A 21474-nucleotide genomic window follows, 5' to 3' on the forward strand; every position below is an offset into this window, starting at 1 on the left:
TATCACTGATACAAAAATAAAAGATTTGTTGAGATACAATGACATTTTAGCATCTTTCTGCAACTTTTTTTTTCTTCATCCAGAGCAAGAATAACAAAACTCAATTTCTCTTCCCTGTATCAAAAATTATCTTGCTGAATCTCACTGAGGTTGTAAACTTCACTTATGGCAGACTTACTGTTGGATGTATAGAATACTTCTGGAAGATGCATGACTTCTAGTGTGTTTGCAAGCCTGCAGACAGCTTTGACAGCATCTGCAAAAACCCGAAGAGCACCTTGGTTTATCTAGGTAACTGGTGAAAAGTTTTTAAGGAAAGGAAAGGAAAGATGAAGTGTTAGATGATTTCAGTGTTAAAAAGCAAAACAACATACTTCTGAAGCTGGGTACAAGGAAGCCAAACCACTCCATTCATGCATTGTACATACAAGAGTTTCTTTCATCAGTTCCCAGAAAAGGGCCAGTAGTTATAAGGATTTAAGTCTCAAAACAGAAGATTGTGAACACACGCACGTACACACACAGAGAAAACCCTAAAAAAAAAAAAGGATTTTCAGGATTTAGGAAGGGCTTCTACAGAAACACGTGATGTGTGTGAACATTCATGCTTCCAAATGTGATGTATTTGTGTTATGACAAATTACCATTACTAGAGGAATAAGTGTGTAACTAGATGGTAAGAATTTATCTGTTGGAAAACGTACCCTTTTTGCTTTTACAAACACCTGCTCTGCCTTAAAGATCTTCATAATTTTCACTGTTGTCCAAAGATAAAATAATAGAAAGAAGGTTTTAGTATACACTCTGTATTGTTCTGTTTTTATGAGATGTGAGACAGTTTCAGGCTATGAGGATGGTCAAGGAGGTGAATCACCTGTCCTACAAAGACAGGCTGAGGGAGTTGGGGTACAGCTTGGAGAAGGCTCTGGGGAGACCTTATAGCAGCCTTCCAGTACCTAAAGGGGGCCTACAGGAAATCTGGGGAGGGGAGATAAAAAGCTGGGAGATAAATACTGCTCTAATCCCATTCTTACTCTGACCTAATTCTAAGGTTATTTTGGAAGTCTTTCTGTGTGAGTGAAGAACATCCTATCCTAAAGGATGCAGTTTTGTCAGTATACTAAAATCCTACAACTGGTAATAATCATAATTTGCTTCTGTAAACAGGACTTTCTTCAGGATTGTACTTGAAAAATATTTTAAAATAACTTGAATCATAGTCATCATCGAATGCAGCTTTCAGAACCTTTGTTGAGTATCCCTCAGTTTGCTAGATTCCTGAAACATCCACTCCTTTAATACTTCTGATTTTCTGCATTATATTTCCAGAAGATCCTTTGTAAAATGTTCATTTAGGACCACTGTTCTTAAAAGGCAAATACTGCATATGCTCTAAGATAGCTTCAAAAATACTGTTTTAAATTTCCAAGGCTTCAGCTTGGAAAAAAGTGTTTCAGCTTTCCTTCCATACCTGAAGAAGACATTATGGAAAGAGATTTTAATAAATCCAGATTTAAGACAAAAATAATAATAATAATAAAATCCATACAATAGAATTTTCCCCAAACTCTTAGTCTTCTGTTTTGTGCAGAAGAGTTCAGTGGTTTATGGATTGTGCTTCAGAGGGCAAAAATACCAGAGGAGTAATAAACTTTTAAACAGAAAGTGTATTTTTCAGGAAAGAATCTATCATAAAGATTTACGTACTCTATTTTTTCAGGTGAAGTTGCCATAGGATATCAATATGCATTTACCAAGCAAAACTCAAAATGAGCAGTTCTTGTAGAGAGTTGTTCATGCTGCAGGAATTTCTATTAAGTAAATATTCTGATACTGAACAGGTAAAGGCGCTGTTCCTGCTATCAGTTGCTATTACAGCACAGTAGTGCAGAAATGACAAATGTATGTATGACAGACTGCAAAAACAAACAAAAAACCCAAGCCAAACAACAATAAAAAAATACTCCAAACCAATTTATTCACAAATGATTTTTGAAAAATCTGTTATAATTGCAGTCTTCTAATGCAGTTCGATATTACTATTTGAATTAGAAGCTGACAGTGGCTATCGCGAATAGTTGTTAATATGGCATTTAATAGCTCTGCACAGAGCTTTTGTGCTATAATCAAAAACTTAGACTAGTTTAATAAATATTTTAAGAGGTCTCATACAATTTCCTGTATTATTTGATTTCTTTCTAAACTTTTCTATCTGTCATTCTTCATAGATTCTTTAATTTTTTATACCTTAAATATCTGATGCATCATGATCCCTACAGAGATTGATTATTCAGGAGATGATATCTTGTGGTCAGAGGTATTCAGATGTTACCTTGTATGTTCACAGTTTTTGCATGTATTTTATCCCTTGTGTTTTTAGTAAAATATACATATATATATTTAAGTAGGGATTATTTCTTTGTGTGATGTGTCCAAATTCTTGGTAAGGTTTATGTATTTATAATGCATCTCTTCACAGTAAGTTGAAACTCCAGAATAACTATATGACAAATAAGGATGCTTTTCTGCTTAAAATTGTCTTCCCTTGAATTAAAATGAAATTGAGTCACCTGCTGTTTGTAACTTCTAGAATTTAAGTGTCTTTTTAAGTTTCTTCATTTTTTTCTGTTTTGGATGTTCAGCTATATCCTCAGCTTGATATTGCTTTCAGAATTCTGGAAATTCCTATTAGAATTTAATTGTTTTCTATGCCAATAAAAATCAAATTAGTAAATAACCTTATCGATATTATGTATAATATTTGATCAAAGGAAGATATGATTAAAGAGAGCAGAATAAATACAAGAACTTTGGTTGCTTCTTTTTCTATTGTGTGTTAACCACAAATGTTCCTCTTATGTGTTTAATAGGTTTGGAATGTATTTAAGCTTGAGTCATTTGTCTGGATTTTCATCAGATTTGAAAAATCCCACTAGTCTGTAGGATTTTACTATTTCCCTGCTCTTACATATTCTAGTGGTGTTTGTTGTTGTTGTATAGTATAATAAGTAGTATAATTTTTTGTCCATGTTATTTTTTAACAAAAGTAAATTCTAGACAATTCTAGTATAAACTTTGAATGTCATTTTAAATGCACAATGTTGAAGAAGAAAACTGATTTTATATTACAAGGATAATTCCTTAACCAATTTATATGGATCTTAAAAAATGCATTGTCTCATGAGACTGTGCCTTCAAAGTTAATATGTTAAGATTTCAGTAATATTCTTCATGCATTTTTTTTTTCCAGAAGTGACATAGATACAGCCTTTTCCAGGGACACACACAAGGAAACATCTTGTCAGCTCTTGTTCTGGCAGAACAGGCACATCGTCATGGATGCTGTAGCTGTTATCTGCTGTTCAAGAAACAAATAGACACATTCGAAATGTAGGATATGCTTAAAGAGTGTGAGATAGGATGACTGGTAACATGGCAAATTCCTGGCAAAAGCTGCTGATGGCCTGTGTTGGAGAGTTCCAGTTCAGTAGCCCTGGATTAGTGATTTGTAAAGTTTGTGTGTGTAACACTAAGATAACTTTCTAAATCACTGTGAAATCAAAATGTTGAGAGAGATATGGCTAGTGTTTCTCGTGAATTAGGATATAGGACTGATATATTAAGACTTCCAGGTATACAAGACTGATTTTTACTATTTAGATAAGCATAAATGCCAAGGTTTTCTTTCATTCAGTAAGGTGAGTTTCCAAGTATTCTAACGTTTTTGAGAGCTGATGAAATCATTATTGTGACTAAAATCAAGAAATAAGATTTAGCTAGGCAAATTTCTGAGTTAACAGCTGTAAGAATTCCTGTAATTTGACTTGTAACAGTTTTGCATAGTTTTTGCGGTATTTACATTGCATTTGCATTCTTTTCAGTACTGTCTTGGCTATCACTCTAGGATAAATTAATAGATAACCCGAAAATGGCTCTTACCTTAGGAATAATAACATTAATAGTGATAAAGACTTTCAAGGTAAAGTCTGGCTCCTGAGGACAACTATGAGCAGTCTTATTCACTGTTGGCTGATGTGCCATTAGAATGATTTATTTACACTTAAGGCAGCTAGTATTAACTTATAGCTGTCTCGATTTTTACAGTCCCCGAGATCTGTTAATTCCATAAAGCAGTTGTTCTTCTTGAATTAATCTCCCAACAGACACTTTTTTTTTTTTTTGTCTTCCCTCCTTAGCACATTGTCCTCTAGATCCTTTCCCTGGAATGTCCTCAGCCCTACACTGTTTCTGAACTCTTACAGCAGCCACTTCCTTCCACTTACATCTTGAGCTCTGCTCCATGTAGCACACTCTGCTTCCCCATCCAGAAACCCTGTCCAGGTTATTTCCAGGTTGGAGAAACTGTGCTCTAACCAGTATTATCATTTATTTTGATCTGTTCTTCCTACAGTGATGCTGCACTTTCCTGTCTAAAATGTTTTCTGTTGAGAGTTTTGAGTGAATTTTATTTGACTTTAGACTTATGAAGGGATTTAGCAGCAAGCTCTGCTGTAAACAGATTTCTGTAGATAGGAGAAATAGCCATGAAAATGACTATATCTAACCTTTTAGTAAAATATGACTATTTTTAGTCATAGTGGGCTTTCAGTATCAGCAAGCATTCTTTGAGGTGCTGCTGCTCTTCTGTATTACCTAGCATAAGAATGGAACTGGCTCTGAAAGTCTTTGTTGTTAGACTTCTGCGCAAACAAGCTTGAAAGTCTTCAACCAGAGTAAAAGGCACAACAACGATTCCAATAACTTCCCATCCTGTCTATGTATTTGGTGAAATAAGCAGACTTCTAGGTCAAAATATTCACCTCACAACCACAGCAAAAACTATCTTTGGTTTGTATTGTTTTCTAAACATTCCCCTATCAAAAATCTTGTGGTGCTTAGAACAATGTTTCTTTCATTTGCAGGCTAAATCATTAACTCATTAACCTCATATCCTTTCAAACCTTGTAGTTATCATCTCCAAGCTAAATACTTTTGTAGGGGGTGGTATTTACATATTTACTTTATGTTGCCTTTTGTTTTGCTTTCATATAAGAAGGATGTTTCCATCAGTCTAATTTTGAGTGGTAAAATAGTTGATTACGTTGACCTATTATTTACATTTCCTATATTAAGCATCACAAAGTGAACTAGCATTTGCAAAGAGAACCACTTACTTGTATCTTAGGTCTAGAGAAGAAAAACACTTGAAGACTAATAGCTGGGCAAAACTGAATTCCATGGTTATCTATGTTAAAATAGAGGAAAAGTTACTATGGACATTGCATTGGGGTTAATTATGAATATCAATTATTCTTTTTGGTTGTGTAATGATGCAATGTAATAAACTAGTTAGTTTCCAACTTCACAGCACAAAACCCCCATCTGTTCAAGTTTCTGTGTTTTGGTCTACACGCCAGTCTTGAGCATTTTGTGTTCAGAGCCTTTGGGGATTTAAGCTTTGGTATATTACCTGAATTTATTTACAACAATTTCAGAATAGTAAAGAAAAGGAAAAGCTGTTTCATATAAAATCTGAGCATTCATTCTCAACACGCCCCAGGGCTCCTTCCCATCCTCTAGTTGAATCTTTTCTTTGCTTATGTGTGTGTTCTCTTTAGAGCTTGAGAATTAGTATTGTATTAAAAATTAATCTAGGTATTATTTACATCTATTATGGGTTTTCATTACAGGGCAAGAAATTGCTGGAGCAAAAGTCTTTTTTACAACTACATTCTCAATGTAACGATGATTTTTAACTTTTCAGAATAGAGATTTAACTAAAAGTACTTATTGGGCTGCTCGTGCAAAGCTACATAGCTGTATGAATAGTTGCTATAATCAGGTCCAGGTAAAATTTCATTCGCAAAACTAGTTGTAATTTCAAAAGGCTTGGTAATCTAAAGGAAATGTTGTTTTATCCACTCAAAACATATTTAAGACAGTCCTGTAAGCTATCTTCGCAACTCATTGATTTGACTGCCCACTATTTCACAATGGTTAGTCAAATCAATTTCTATTACTAGAGAGATCATCAGCTAGAGGAGGGCTAGCTTGGCTGCTTAGATGTTTGTTCACAACTCACTAAGACAGTCTTTTTGTGTTAAAACCTTCAGTGTGTATCAAAAAATATTTTAATAAAGTCTAATGTCATTCACTGTTGAGAAAAGTAGGTAAATTAAGAGTTTACCTAAGAACTGCTTAAAATTTGGTAAAACTTTTTGAATGATTTTGGTTAAAAACAACAAATGCTTTTATTTTTCACAGAAAGTGTACATGGTGAAACTTGTAGGTAAATAATATTTTTGTTTGTTTGTTTGCTTGTTTCAAAGTGACATGTCAGGTTGTACAATATTATTATCTACTGAAGTCTTTCACATATTTACTAAATCTTGTCTGTGCTGGAAGTGGCTCATTCCTGTTATGAGGGAAAAAGAGGCAAAAACATTGCACTGCTAGAAATTCTAATGTGATGTTTGCAGCAGGAACTATTAGATTCTCAGTGTTTTTTAAGTTGTGTCTTTATTGTCTTTAGAAAATGGACTTTAGTACCTTTTTTAAACTTATGCATGTGTTTGAGATGGAAACTGACTGCTGTAAAAATCTGTGCCATGCAGCTGAATAAGATTTTGGCAGGACATCCAATAAGAGCAATGTAGCTTAACTAGTACTTCTTCTTTCACTTCACAGGATCACAGAACTGTAGGGGTTGGGAGGGACCTCAAGAGGTCATCGGGTCCAACCCCCCTGCCAAAGCAGGTTCCCTAGAGCAGGTTGCCCAGGTAGGCGTCCAGATGGGTCTTGAATATCTCCAGAGAAGGAGACTCCACAACCTTCCCGGGCAGCCTGTTCCAGTGCTCCGTCACCCACACCGTGAAGTTCTTTTGAATATTGGCATGGAACTTCCTGTGCTCCATTTCATGGCCATTGCCCCTTGTCCTGTCCCCACAAACCACTGAAAAGAGGTTGGCCAAAGCCTTCTGTCTCCCACACTTCAGGTATTTATAAACATTAATAAGATCCCCTCTCAGTCTTCTTTTCTCAAGGCTGAACAGACCCAGGTCTCTCAGCCTTTCCTCATAGGGGAAGATGCTCCAGAACAGCATTTTAATCCTGTGAGATTCTGACGCCATGTATAACTAGTTGACCTTGTCTGTTGACCAGTTAAACTCAGGAGCAGAGTCTTGCAGCCAAGCAGGAGGCTGGGATGCTCTGCCTTCTGTGAGGATCTGCCCTTTCTCATTTATGTATTGTGTCACTGGATCAGTATGCTTTCTACACCTTAACAATTTATCTGCAGCATGAAGTCTCAGATGCTGAATGGGCCTCCAGTTATATTGTCTAGAATTTTAGAATAACAGTAGGTTAATCATTTGCCCCACAGGGAACATTATTTTAGAGGTTTCTTTGTGTTCAGCAAAATGCTAACACCTTCAAATCTTCCTAAGCGTTAGGTACTCCAGGTTAAACCTGATGCCAAAATGAGATTGAATGTATAATTACTGTCACACTCCACTATTCTATGACACCTAAGAAAACTTAAAAGTTAAATATATGGAATATAAGTAGTGTATACTTGTGAAATCAGTCCTGCTAGTATCACAAATCTGCATTTGGTCTTCAGATTCTAGCAGTGTATTTGATTTGGTTAAAAGAAGGTGCAAAGACTCTACTTAACTATTACCTACAAGAGAAAAATAAGGTACATATGCAAAATATGAAGCTGAGGTTTTTCCCAATTAAAAAGTTAATTTTATGAATTAAGTAATTTTCATATCTGTTTCAGATGATACAATCAATATGATGAGTTTGCATGGTTTACTAATATCTCTTCCTGTGAGCATTTACTCAGTTCTGTTGTGGCAGCTATGACAAAGCTTGTTGCTCATAGGATGATGGATTACTGGTATCCCACCTGTACTGATGGTGTTCCTTCAGCCCCTAAATACACAGAATGATAAACAAAAACCCATTAGTGAATATTACAACCATGAATGTAGAATCACTCTTCAGAGTGGGTTTTAAAGTAGACCACTTGCACCTTCAAATGTTTTTTAGCTTTTTAAAGCATAAGGAGTGAAGAAGTTTTTTTTTTTTTTTCTGCAGTTCTCTCTGTTCTTGCACCAATAAAAATTGCTGATGGGCAGTCTTATTTGAGGCCATTCATTCTTAGTTGTCTTAGTTGTATAAAATCCTTTCAACAAGATTTCCATCATCATCATTTTTTATTTTTTTTTTCATACAGAAGTAACTTTTGTGTACTCTTTTACTAATTATAAAGACTGCTTTGGATTTGCCTGGACTTACTAGGTCAACAGTCTTTGAATTGGTGAATTTTATGGTCTGCTGAAAAAAGTTTAACATGGAAATTAAATACAAGAATGACGATTCAAAATGCTAAGGCTATCGTACAAAGTAAAAACACACCTGTGTGAGCCAAGGACAGAATACTAGCCACTTTGGATTTCCTGACTTTTGTCAGTTTGTATTTAATTCTTCTTATTTAAATGCTTCTTTCTCATGCATTTTTGTAATTCATTTGGAGAAATACATTGGTCTGCTTCTAAGCTACTCTTTGCCGACACCAGTTAACCATGTGTTTCTTTGTCTTCTAGTGAAACTCAAGATTCTTATGTTTATGTTGACTTACTTTTTGTGGCTTGTAGTATAATTAGGAGAGCCTGGCCTGTTTTTTATGCTTTGTACATATTAAGTTTCATTGCCCAGTATGTGGGAATGTAGACAGTACTTACCAGCTCATTAACCTCCTTAAACTGACTGCAGAATGGATTATTTCCTGTCACCACCACAGGTCAGTGGATGGATTACACTCCAGTGGACTCTTTCTAGAATATTTGAAAAATGTTAAACTAACACAGCATTGACTGACTGGCATGATTCTGCTAATTTGCATATTTTGGGGGCGAAAGTATCCAGATTAGACACTAGGTTAATGTTGTCATTGTTCTGAAGTCAGGAAAGGCAGTTGTGGACTAAGAAAACCTCACTAGTTGATCCAGTTCCTCTGCAAAATGTAAATGTTTTTTACAAATATAGCACATTTTCAGGACCCTGTTTATGAAGACTAGTGTATGTTTGGACAAAGATGAAGTACGTACGACTATGTAGTCTCACCAATGTACCTGGCAACAAATAAGTATTTGTCTTGGACCTATTCTTAAGAAGCAACAAAGTCAGGAAAGATGGCCTTTGCATCTCTCAGTGTCAAAATTAGTACCCTACCTTCCACAAAAGTCACGTATATCTAAGAGAAGAAATTCACAGACCTTATTTATTTAACTCTGGACTCTGACAGGGTTGACACCATTGTTCTCTAATATTTAGACCAGTGATGTTACACTTGTCCAGTCAGGGAATTTTGGAAAGGTAGGTGATTTTGTTATTCAGCTGATCATTTTCACTGAAGAATAATGCATCATGAGAAAGAGCTTAAACTAGAAGACTCCCTGGTTAAATTAACCACAGCTGGATCTTCAGAGAGCTCTCTTTTTGTTCTGAGTAATCACCATGTAACTAACTACCTCTGTGTTGTCTTCGGTTATGTTAGCAGCAGATTCAGCTGGGTTGTTCCAGCCTGTAGCCTCAAGGCTTCTGAAGTCTGTAAAGATTCTTGCCAGAGTAAGTCTTAGCCAGTCAGGGCTGTTATGAGAATTGATTCTATATTGCACACTACATAAATGAGATAATGTGTAAAATCTATGTGATATTTAATAACCTTGTTGCAAATAATAAGACTTCTGCTATCCAGGATTCTTACTTGAAAGGATATCTTTTATTTGTTTGTGCCACTGAAAACCATAGTACAGAGTGCAAACTTGAACCTAACTTCTAAAGGTGCTTTTCACAGTGTTTTTGGGAAAGAAACTTACTTTTTTACTGGGTGTTATTTGCAGGAGTAAACACTTTATTTTGTGGAAATATTTATATCAAATATAAATAGCTTTTCCAAAGGTAAGTGCTTGTTTTAATTGCACTGGTGACTAAGCTGCTCTTCTCTTAAGTGTTTGTAGCTTCACATTGTGTTAGAAATCTAGGTCCCAGTTCATGAGAGCACTAATACATCCATGCTATTGCTGTGGGTATCATACCTTAATTAAAGTTAATTGGCCTGATAAATAGGTACTGAATGTAATAATTTCAGGTTGCATGATGTTCTGTGATATTGGTGTGTCGTCAGAATTCTAGACAGGGATTCTAAAGAACATATAATTAGATACCTATTTTTTTCCTTGCTTTGACATGTCTTCAGTATGACGTTACATACAACATGTTATAATGCTTGTATTTATATTTTAATTATGTTCTGAATTCCAAATGTTGCATGCAGGAATTTCTGTTTTTCCAATGTATTAATACAACTGCTGAATTTAACCATTATCTGTCTCATACTGTCCATGTATTATTATTTAAATTTTATTTCTCTCTGAATAATAAAATAATATAAAATAAAATAATATTAAAATAATAATAAAATAATATAAATGATAATAAAGTAATATTAGAACTAGTTATCCACTCCCCCCTCCCTTCCCCCTTTGATTTGCTAGCAAATTAAGGGCTGGATGGTTATGCCTTTTATTAATTCCTTAATTATATTTTATGTATCAGTGTTGTTTGAAAATTCTTAGTCCTTTGTTTGTTACTTTGTGACTCATATGCTATATGATATTACGGTTCACCTTATTTTATTTTTTGTCTGTTTTCTTTAATCCAGGGTTGGGAAGAAACTGTGGATTCTGCTATTTCTTCCTTACTAAGAACTTGTTTGTCCAAGAGCTCTAAGGAGCAGGCACTGACTCTTGGTGGCCAGTTGAGCATGCCCAAAGATACCAGCAGACTTAAGAAGAATATCAGCCTGTTCTGTGATAGACTGGCCAAAGGTGGTCGCCTTTCCTTAAGTACAGAGTCAGCCACTCAGCAAGTTACTGTTGTGCCAGGTAAGACATGAACTTTATGTTCATAATTGAAAGCATATATTTGCATATAAAAATTAAAAATGAGGTTGTGTTTGGAGCTTGTTTTTTCACTGGTTGTAGAAACCAGACACTGCTTGTGCTGTTAACGAATAGAATGTGTTAGTTAATATAATGTTAAATCAAAGTTGTAGCTCAGTTTGATCATTTGTTACTCATCCTAGAGCATACAAATAGTTATGGAGCAAATGTACCCCGTATGGTCATCTAAATACTCTAATAACTTAATTATTAATCACTTCTAATACCCTAAAAGCTCACTTATTTTTTGCACTTTCCAATTATATTTATGTCGTGCATTTCTAACATACATGATGGAAAAGTGAGGGGTGAGAAGTTCCACTTCCTTGATAAATCCGAATTTATTGATTGAGAAATTACTGTAGTTGTATTACCAACTCCATGACATGCATATGACTAATCGTAATGCAGTGATAATGCCAAATACAAAAATCTGCAACCTTAGTGCAAGTTGGGTAGATGATGCATGAAATTAATGATCAAACTATTTAAACAGGTCTTGAAAGACGTTTATCATCTAGAAAAGTAACTTACTAAGATGCTGCACAATTCAGTGCTGCACAGTGATTGAAATGAAAATCATGGAATCAAAACTTTTTAAAGAAATGTTATTCATGCCTTTTTCTATATTCATACTTGACAGTGGGAGCAAAACTACACCTCTCTAGAAAATTCTGAAGGTTAGCATCTTTGTTCTGCTGCAAGATATTTTCTTCCTGCCTTTTTTCTCTAGTTGGTCAGAAGCGATCTTAATAAACATCACATATTCCTGCTGACTTGGCTACACTGTATTTTTACAGCTACCAGCTGTTTAGGTAGGAAGCTCATTCAGCTTCATAGTGCTCTAATCAACATCATCTCTGTATGGTCTTAGGCCTCGATTACCTTCTTTACCTAGAGCAGTCTTCACAAATGTAGGGAAAAGTATATATTGTATGTATACTTCATGCTTAAAATTGAATTTAGTATTTTGTCTTCATGGGTGTTGTTTTTGATCAAGATTGGAATTGTTAGGGCAGTATCTTGATTTCCTATATTTTGTTTTATTGCCTTACAAAGAATAATTTAATTCCTCTTTAACGCAATCTGAATGGCTTGTGCAATGTTTCAGCAATTCATTTAGATGTCCTTGTTATTACTATGTGCAATCCTTTTTTGCATGTGGTAATCCAAATGCTTTGGTAAAATGGCCAGAGACTGTGCAATGCCAGAAACTATTCTATTTAATTAATTTCTCATTAGTGTTACGCTGTGCCCATATCTGGAAGTGGACTGATAATCACATGAAGTGAAGAAGTGAGCCAGAATAAATATCAAATTAGTTTTACATATTTTTTCAGTATTTCTTTGAAAGGTTGAAGTATACATTAAGTGGATTTCATTTGTTGAACTTATAAAATGTTATATAAGCATCGTTTCCATTGTTTCTCCTTCTAAGAATTTTGAAAAGGTTTAAATAGCTGCCACTCATCTTTTTCCGTCTAAACTAAGGATGAACTGATTTAATATGGAAATTTACTTCTGCCTGTTCAATTTACTAGTCTTACTGAGATCAGGGGACTGTTCGTTTTGGTCACAACTCATTACTCTTTTAGGAAAAGAGTAAATTTTCTAAAGATTGTATACAAATGAGAAGAAACCTTACTCTTGATGAAAGACCTTGAGAAAGCAGTCTGATCATGCCCTCCCCATTACATGTACAGCAATTAAAATTAAAAAATGCTGAACTCATTCCTTTCTATTACAGGAGGCCAAAATAACAAGAAGTCACAAGTGACAAGTACTAGAATAATTTTTCCCATTGTGGTACAGGTAGACAATTATACTACCTCTCAAATAAAAATAGTATAAGGAAGAAGCTCCTTCCAAGCAAAATACAAGAAATTTGACTGTGGGTTGTTAACCATGTATTGATGATATATGGGATCAGGATTAACATTTCACATGATTAATAGTGAAAAACTAAGTACCTGTAAGTGGCTGGTTGAGACCTCGTATAGCAGTGTCTCACCCAACATAAACTGTTTTACCTATACATAAAATGCCCTTTGGTCATGATTTATGTTAAAAGGAATTAAAATCTGTAATCCAAATATAGATTCCAAAACAAATCATTTTACTTTCAAAATTGCTGACTCTAGTATGTAGCCATTTTGAATATCAAATCACCTAATAAAGAATCAAAATTATGTCCTAATTAGGCTAACACTTGAGAAGGTCAAAAGAAGGTATCAATTAGAGAAATTATTATAAAACCAAATTTAACTTTTTCACTGAGTGTTCAGCATGGAGCCCAGAGAAGAGGTTCTATATATTTATGTATTTACTTTTTAACTATGGAGACTATATGGATTTTGGAAAAACTTGGAAGAGCTAAGGTCAAAGTTATGTTATACTTAAAAATAAAGAATTTCACCGTAATTTTTAAGACAGTCTCATTAGAAATTCTTCTGGCATGTGCTTATAGTAGCAGAGTATTTGAGTAATTAATTTCTAGCAGAATGTGTTGTATGCTCTGAAGCAATGTGGATGCTTGATTGCCTTTGGACAGAGACTGAAGAAAACGTTTGTTTTTTTTTAATTTTTATTTGGGGAGAGGACAGGATAAGATGTTTCTGAGGCTTTTAAAACATGCTTTTTGTCTTGTGTCACCTGTTGTAGTTTTCTATGGCTTTCTCTACATTAGCAACTAGTGTGGTCTGAGCAGATTTACAGAGGGCAATAACTGAAGCTGGCAACAGGACTTGTATGCGTTCAGAGGGGATTTCTCTGAACTATCTCTGTTCCTGTCCAATTTACTGATCCTCCAGTAACAGAGTGCTTTGGGTGCATTCCTGGCATTCATCTTTTAGATTCACCTAAAAGAAGTGAGTTTGTGTACCCAAGCTTCAGACCAGGCTAGACCAAAAGATAGTCCCATTATTGTTCAGTAATGTACCTGTCATTAGTTTTAAGGATGTTGTTCAATGTCATTTTTTCTTAAGCCCGTTCTTTTTCTTAATGTTGGAAACTCCTTTTTCTATTGCAACATATTTTTTTTTCTTTTAGTGTTTTAAACGTGCCTAGGACCCTTCAAACATTGCAGCACTGTAACAGTAAACTGGATTTTTAAAGGTTATACGTAGTATGTTCAAGATGATGTGCCCTGAAATCTAGGGGAAATGTGTGAAAGCCATGTCAAAAAACTGATGCCTACCTTTAAGTGTGCAACTAGTTGAAAGATGCATTCAGAAAGTAGTTACCAATATTTGTAGTCAATTCAGAAATATATGCTAGAGGTATGACATGGTCACTGCTGTGTCTGGTTTTCTTCATCATTTTCATTAATGACTTCAGTGATGGAACAGTGAGCATAATTCATATGTTAAATTTGTGGTTTGCAACAAGCTAAAAGTAGTTTCAAGCACATTGAAAGAGCAATGATTCAGAATGATCTTGATGAATTATACGAAAGATCTGAAATCGGTAAGATGAAATTTAGTGGAGACAAGTGCAAAGACTAGCAAATAAAAGTCAGACAAATGAATTCAAAATTGAGAAACAATTCTTTAAGCACTGCTGGAATAGGAGAGAATCTGGGGGTCATAGTGGACCAGATGCTGCGTGGAAGTCAGTAACATGATCCTATTAAATCAAATTCCAACTTCGGAATGTAGTGATATAACTTTAATGAAGAGAGTTAATTATTTCTTTCTGTTCTTCGTGAGGACAATTCAATTGAAATGATTTGTTAACACAATTTAAGAAAAGCTTAGGTTAATAGAATTCAGAGAAGAACATAAAATATAATTAATTGAAACAATTTGATTTTTATTTCTTCTGAGGGTAGTAAGAAAGAGAAGGTTGAGAAGGGATATGATCGTTTTCCAGTATGTAAAATGTTCTTATAAACTATTAAAAGTTGATCATAATCATTGGCTAAATGGGACCATAAGTAACTGCAGGCCACATCAGGCTATGTCACGCACTGTGTTGCCTTTGGCAATGAGAAGTCTGGATGAGGGGAAGGGCAAGCGGCTTGAGGAACGGTGCCAACCCCCTGTGTGGGTCAAAGCCAGGGAAGTGCTGAGGAAAGGTGATGTAGACCAACCAGGTTGTCATGTACTGAGTTTAATGGGTGTGAGAATTTATAGCATAAATCCTGATAACCCGTACTGAATTAATTCTGTAGCTTTTAGAGGTCTCTTATATTTTCTGTGTATTTTGCAGGGTCATTTTGAAAACCTTAAATTGTGTCAGCTGTGGGTATTTGGAGAGTTCTTTACGTCTTGGTCTGATTGGAGCTGTATTTGAAATATTGCCTCACCCATATTTTGGGTGTCTCACAGCTACTCTTTGGTTAGAACGTGACCCTGTTTTTCCTATGGTTGTGTATCAGTTCATTGTTTTGTTTAAGCAAGGATTTTTATTTTTAAGTTGGAAATTTATTTTTATTTAAACAATCCTTTTTCTTCTCCCTCTCTTTTTTTTTTTAACTGGAGTTCAATAGGTTTTTCTCTGTTTTGGATTGCTTATGGGGTCTTTGCATTGTGCTTTAGTGGGATTTACTTATTTAGATTAGTATAACTAGAACACTAGAGGAATTATTATTTAACCTGAAAATCAGTTACTGAGTACCAAAACACATGGAATGCAGAAGATGATAATTTTCTCAGATCGACTAAAATTTCAGAACCGAAATGATAAGGAAATCCAGGAATATTTTGCATCCAGTAAACAGGATTTACAAATAGTTTCCTGACAGTGTAATACTCCAGATAAAGGTAGAGCTTGAAGGCACATTATCTGCCCATCTCATTCTTTTTTCTGTGTTATGATGGGGTAAATGTTTCTGGAGTATCCTTGACAGAAGTTTATTTGAACTCTGTTTTCAAAATGGAATAATTTTCCATTTGTCCACATCTCTCTTATATATGCTGCTATACTCTCCTCCACCTCAATCTCCAGATCCTTTTCCTACACATTCATTGCCTAAACAGATGTTTCCAATTCCCTATTTATATATATGATATTGCTTTCCTAAGTGTGGTGATATATACTTGACTTCACGTTTCATCTTCATAGCATTTTTTTTTAATTTATCAATCGGATTATAATTTTATTCTGCAAAGATCTTATAAGTCTTCCGTTTGGTGTTACCTGCTTTGTGTAATCATGAATTTATCATTCAGATTATGAATGGGTAAATGCAAACTTTAAATACACTTTTTAATCATTGTATGTATACATATGCACCCAGAATGTATTTCAAGTCATTCTTTGGAAGACAAAAGTTTCTTTTTTCCCTTCTGTAAGCTTATAAAAAAGACCTAGTTTCAAAATCCTGTAGCGATACTCATGAGTGATATTGACTCATTTTGGAACTGTGTTCTTAACTGGAAAATGGGGATGCAACAATATGTGTCATGTTCCTTAAGGAACCCTCTGTTGATGTACTAATAGACTTGAGGAGGATATCAAGCCTAATTGGAAAAACATGCATTTGAGTTCCTAGAAGAGCAACGTTAATATTTTTTATATATATTAAAAACATGAATATTGATGTAAAACTCTTAGTACACAGAGTTGTACTGTAAAGAAAGACTAACTTTTTTTTCAATTCTAAAAAAATAGGATTTTGTTATTGAAAATTCATCTCTTATAGTGTTAATTAGAAATTCCTTCATTGGTGTTGTCAGGGGAAAGGAAAAAGCAGTATTACTTGGGTATTCTCAAACTTTATGGTGTGGACTAACAGAGGATGCCTTGTGAAATGTAGTGCCTGTTGTTTGTACTCACAGAGGTTCCCAGCTCCTGGCTGTAACACTGTTACCTCAGTGTCAACTGCATTATTATTATTATTATTATTATTATTATTATTATTATTATTATTATTATTAGCCCAGGGAAGTTAGTATCAGTAAGTTTAAAAAATATTGAAAAATAATTTAGCAGCCTGAAGAGGGCAGGGAAGATGGCCCAGAGGACTAGTCCATTCTTTTGAACTACCAGCAGATACACACTAAATCAGCAGAGGCTGATCACAGTTGGAAAACTTTTCCCGTAACTTAATTATTGTGAGCCTGAGATCATAGTGCATTGACAGCTTTGTATAACACTCTGTGTTGGGTGCAGAGTAGTGTATAAAAAGTGTGGAGTTATTAATTCTCATGGATGTGACACAAATCCAGTGTTGTTTATCTCTACAGAAGACCACAGTCCATTATGAAATGTGATTCTTACTTAAAATGTTTTCGATATGTTTTCTGTAGCAATAACATACAAAACTACTTTTTTTTTTGTAACCCTTAAAAATAATGCTTTTTATGTGATTTGTCCTAAATTAGTTTAAATGTATCCTAATTTTTTTTTAACAATACTCATTAAATCTGTGTAAAGAAAAGTGAAAGTAAAGTTTTATTCAGAGTTTGTTCTGTGCTGCAAATACTGCAAGGGTTTTGTACACCTGAAGATTGGTCAGTGATGACTGATGGAACTAGTAGTCCACTGAGGTCAGTGGAAACTTTGTCATTGAACAGATTAAATTCAGCACTTTACTCATAATTTTGATAGTACTCTCTGCCTGTTTCCACTATTTCATGAGACAGACTAACCAAAGTTAGTTAACCCTGGGAGTGACCTAGAAGACATTTTTATCTATCTGAGATCTCGGGAGTCTAATCTTTAATAGAAGTGCCTATTTCTCATTGAAATTCATTTTGAGGACTTCTTTCCCTTAAATGTACCCAGAGATTTTGCAGGCACACTTATAAATCACTACATGCCTATCCATTCCTATTATTTATTTGATCAAGCCCTTAATCATGAAATTGACATTAACTCACTTCAACTGTTGCAATGAAAACTCTAACTCATCTTTTCTACCTTCCTTAAAATCATATAGGTTGCTCAATTAAATAACTTGAAAGGCTGATTACCCCAGGAAGTGGGTGATTTATTAAGAGTGAAAAATAAAAATAAAAAATTACAGATGAGATTATCTTAAAAAAAAAAATGAATTTTTCATTTAAACAGTGAGAGTACATTTCTTATGTTTCCTGGGTATATTACCTTTTTTTTTTTGATTTAAATAAATATTTGAACTATAGTGGTAAATCACTAAAATATCACATTCATTAGTCTTCATTCTCTGAAGTTCTCAAACCTCTCATAGGCATGCTTATCTGATCCAAAAATAAATGTATGTCTGCATTTTAATTATAACAATAACAATTAATGTATACCTGCATTTTAACAATTAGATACTTTTGCTCTTTTGCCCATAGAACCTGGGGTTCCCATACCCAGGCAAAGTTTTCTCTGTGGGAGGAAGCTGTGTATTGGAACAGTTCTACAAGTGTTTGCTTCTCTCCTTGCCAAAGATCATCTACTTGTGTTGAAACTAAACCAGAACGGTCATCACCATATTAGTTTTTCAAACTTCCCTTCCCTTACTTTCATTACCTTAATAAAAGCTAACATAAACATTTGGTAAAAAGTGTACTTTTTATCTACTCTATTGTTTTTCCTTCTAGTAAGGTTCCCTTTTACCAGTATAGCTCTGTTTTGTTCAGGCTTCTCCATTTTTCCTATCATTTCCATTTATTCTCTCTGTATTACACTTGTTTCCTTCTCTTTACTTTGCCCATTGATATGCACAGTTCTTTCACTGTGATAGTTAAGGCAAGTAACCGTACTAACTCGTGTGGCTTGTAATAAATGTCTCTGACTGTGAGAGGTAGCAATAAAATAATAGGAAGACCATTTTCCTGGTCAGCTGTCAATCTGGGTGTCCCAAAGTAGTCACTGTAGAGAAAACCCTGAGGTACTAAAGTCGATCTGTCAAGCAATGAGATTCTGGGAAGGTTTAACAAAGGTGTAACTGAGACTAAATTAATAAACAGCATGGTCATTGTGTGCTTCTGTATTCAATTTGTGCAGCTCTGTGTGGTTGAACTGTTGAGCCCATAACTTTCTGCTTGCCATCTAATTGCAGATAATAATCACATAAGAATGATAAAAAGAACAAAGAAGTTGCCGTAAGTCTTATAGCACCTAGCACTGCTGTGCACCTCTCCTGTGTTTTCTCATGCCAGCTAATAATAAGACATGATATGGTATAACATACAGCCTAATAGAGTGGTGCAACTTAAGCATGACTTCTAGTTCTTCACATTTAAAATATTCTCACAGATATTTATCAGCTGTTCATGATGAACAATTCTATCTTAATTTAAAAGCCTAGAAATAAGCAAATAGTAATGTATCAGACATTTTAAACAAAATTTTTTTGGGATCTATTTTTGAAACTTAAATATGTCTCTTGCCCCATAAAGCTGATTTAGTGAAAAGGAAAGGGAGTAGCAAATCATTAGGGAGAATTTTGGGAGTGCTTACACCAACAAGATTTTCCGGTTGCTCAAGAAAAGCTTAAGAGCAGCTTGGCGGAGCCAGAAACACTGATTGTTTGGCTCTCTGATGTGGATCATTACTCCCTGTAATATATTTCCATTGTAACTTTACTCTTTAAAACTTTTATTTCCATTGTTTTAGTAGCTTTGGTATTTTAATTCTGTGAAATGGAAAATTGAACTATACAGAAGTGATGTACCCAAGGTCCCACCACGAGCCAATAACACCTGTATGAATAGAATTCAAGTATAATGCCTTACAGTCTTGTGCTGTAGTTCCCACCTACCGTGGGTTTTAGATGTTTTATTTTTAAGACAGGTTACAGATTACTAGATACTGATGAACCGGCTTGCTTTACAGCTTATTCTTATATCATTCTATATGATTCAGGTGAACATATTTTGAAAATAGAAAACTGAACATCAGACAAGGGAAAAGAATGAGGAAGAATGTCTGAAGTGGTCTCTAATGTTCATGAATTTAGTCAAATTTAATCATGCTGCTGGACTTGGATTGTAGCTTCCTTAAAGTTGTTAATTTTCAAGAATTGAAAAAAAAATGGTAAATCATTGGAATTATTTTTTAAAAATTATTTATCTTAGAACGTGAAAAGAAGCAAAATAAGATGGAAGGGTATCAAGACACGTTTTTGTATGCAGGGTTATGAAAAGGTTTTTATTATGTAGTTGAGAAAATCTCCCCTCCTCAATTGATATTACAGCTGGCAAAAACCACAGAGTGGAGTGCAAAGGTTAAGAAGGCTAAAGCAATAACATTTTAAAAAAATGAATAATTTAAAGAGGAAAATGTCATGCATAATGAATAAAAAGAAATCCCGCTTGAGATTTGGGATTCATTCATTTGTTATACTATGAAATTTAGTTGGCAATGTTGCAATTCCAGCTTGCCTCATCTAAGTAGAGTTCGGATCAACGCATTAGTGCCTTGGTGCATATAGTCCTTTTGCTGACTCTTCGCCTTGAAATCCATTAGATTTTAGTACATCCTACTTAACTCTAAGTGGTCACAAAAGATTCATAATTTTGAGGTAAGCTTTTGGTGAAAATAATTGTGAGTTGAAAGAATTTTCTCTAATGATCATGTTTGTCATTGTGCTTTATATTCTGTATTCTTTGTCCTTGAGAGACCATAAGCAGAAATAAACTTCTAAAATCTGCACTAAGTAGTTAATTGCTCAAAGCTACGGAAAAGTGGTGTGTGGCTAAAGTAGGAAGAGTACAGCCTCTGGACTTCCATTTCAAATGATTCAAAAGTAGAAAGTAAAACAAACACAAAAAAATCTAGACAGTTATTTGAAAAGGCTGTAACGTGATGTAATCTATTATTAAATAAAGCCAAACGTTAATAATATAACACAATCCTTTTATTTAATGTGTACTACTAATGAGGAGGAGTCTGTCTTGTATGTCCAGTCATACTATGGATTTCCGCCTAACAGGTTTCCATTGGTTCCTTTAGGTTTTGGTTTCCTGTGATGTTCTGAGAATCTGTATGACAGAATGCCTTATTATTTGCACAGGAGCTGTGGGTATTTGAAGAGCATGATTATCTCTGCCATTTAAATGATATTACTTCTCCTTTTTGGTTCCTATCTAGACCACCATAAAATTATAGTAATTCTCAGTTTTTGGCAAGTACAAATGTGACAAAGCAGATTCTTCCACAAAAAGGTACTGGGGAGGAGATATAACAGGGGGGTGAGGCAGAGCAAATATCTCTCAAGTCACCCCTCATCTCTTAAAATGCTGAAAAAAGTTTCTTTGGGAACCTGTACTGGTATTTTGCTTGTTTGTCGTGTGTGTGCAACAATTCTCTTAAGTTGACTAAATATTTCATTTTGTGTCATATATAACTCAAGCCACAATATGTCAAGGTTAATTGCTTATTCAGTTTCTTCTGATTGGAAGTGACATCCTTTAGTTAGCAAAGATGCAACTATTTACATGTCAAGTGATGCTGTAGCTGTTATCTGAGGCACCACAGCTCATTCATTTTGCATTTGCTACTTGTTTTCTGACACATTTAGGTTGAGTAAACCTGATTCTTCTCC

At 34.6% G+C, this 21474-nt stretch overlaps 1 protein-coding gene across 11 annotated transcripts in view; it reads left to right on the forward strand.

Annotated features, from left to right (window-relative positions):
- BBS9 (Bardet-Biedl syndrome 9) overlaps positions 1-21474 on the forward strand; it is a 329524-nt gene that overhangs the window by 170482 nt on the left and 137568 nt on the right. For 10 of the 11 annotated variants that reach the window (XM_013196009.3, XM_048075628.2, XM_066992255.1 and 7 more), the window contains one exon: positions 10733-10955. In XM_013196009.3, the coding sequence (XP_013051463.3) occupies positions 10733-10955 (223 nt within the window). Of the gene's footprint in view, positions 1-10732; positions 10956-11655; positions 11706-21474 lie in introns of those variants that run through there. The other variant, XM_066992257.1, reaches the window with a different exon arrangement.

This window comes from Anser cygnoides, chromosome 2 (assembly GCF_040182565.1).
Source record: "Anser cygnoides isolate HZ-2024a breed goose chromosome 2, Taihu_goose_T2T_genome, whole genome shotgun sequence".
In the NCBI taxonomy this organism is placed as follows: domain Eukaryota; kingdom Metazoa; phylum Chordata; class Aves; order Anseriformes; family Anatidae; genus Anser; species Anser cygnoides.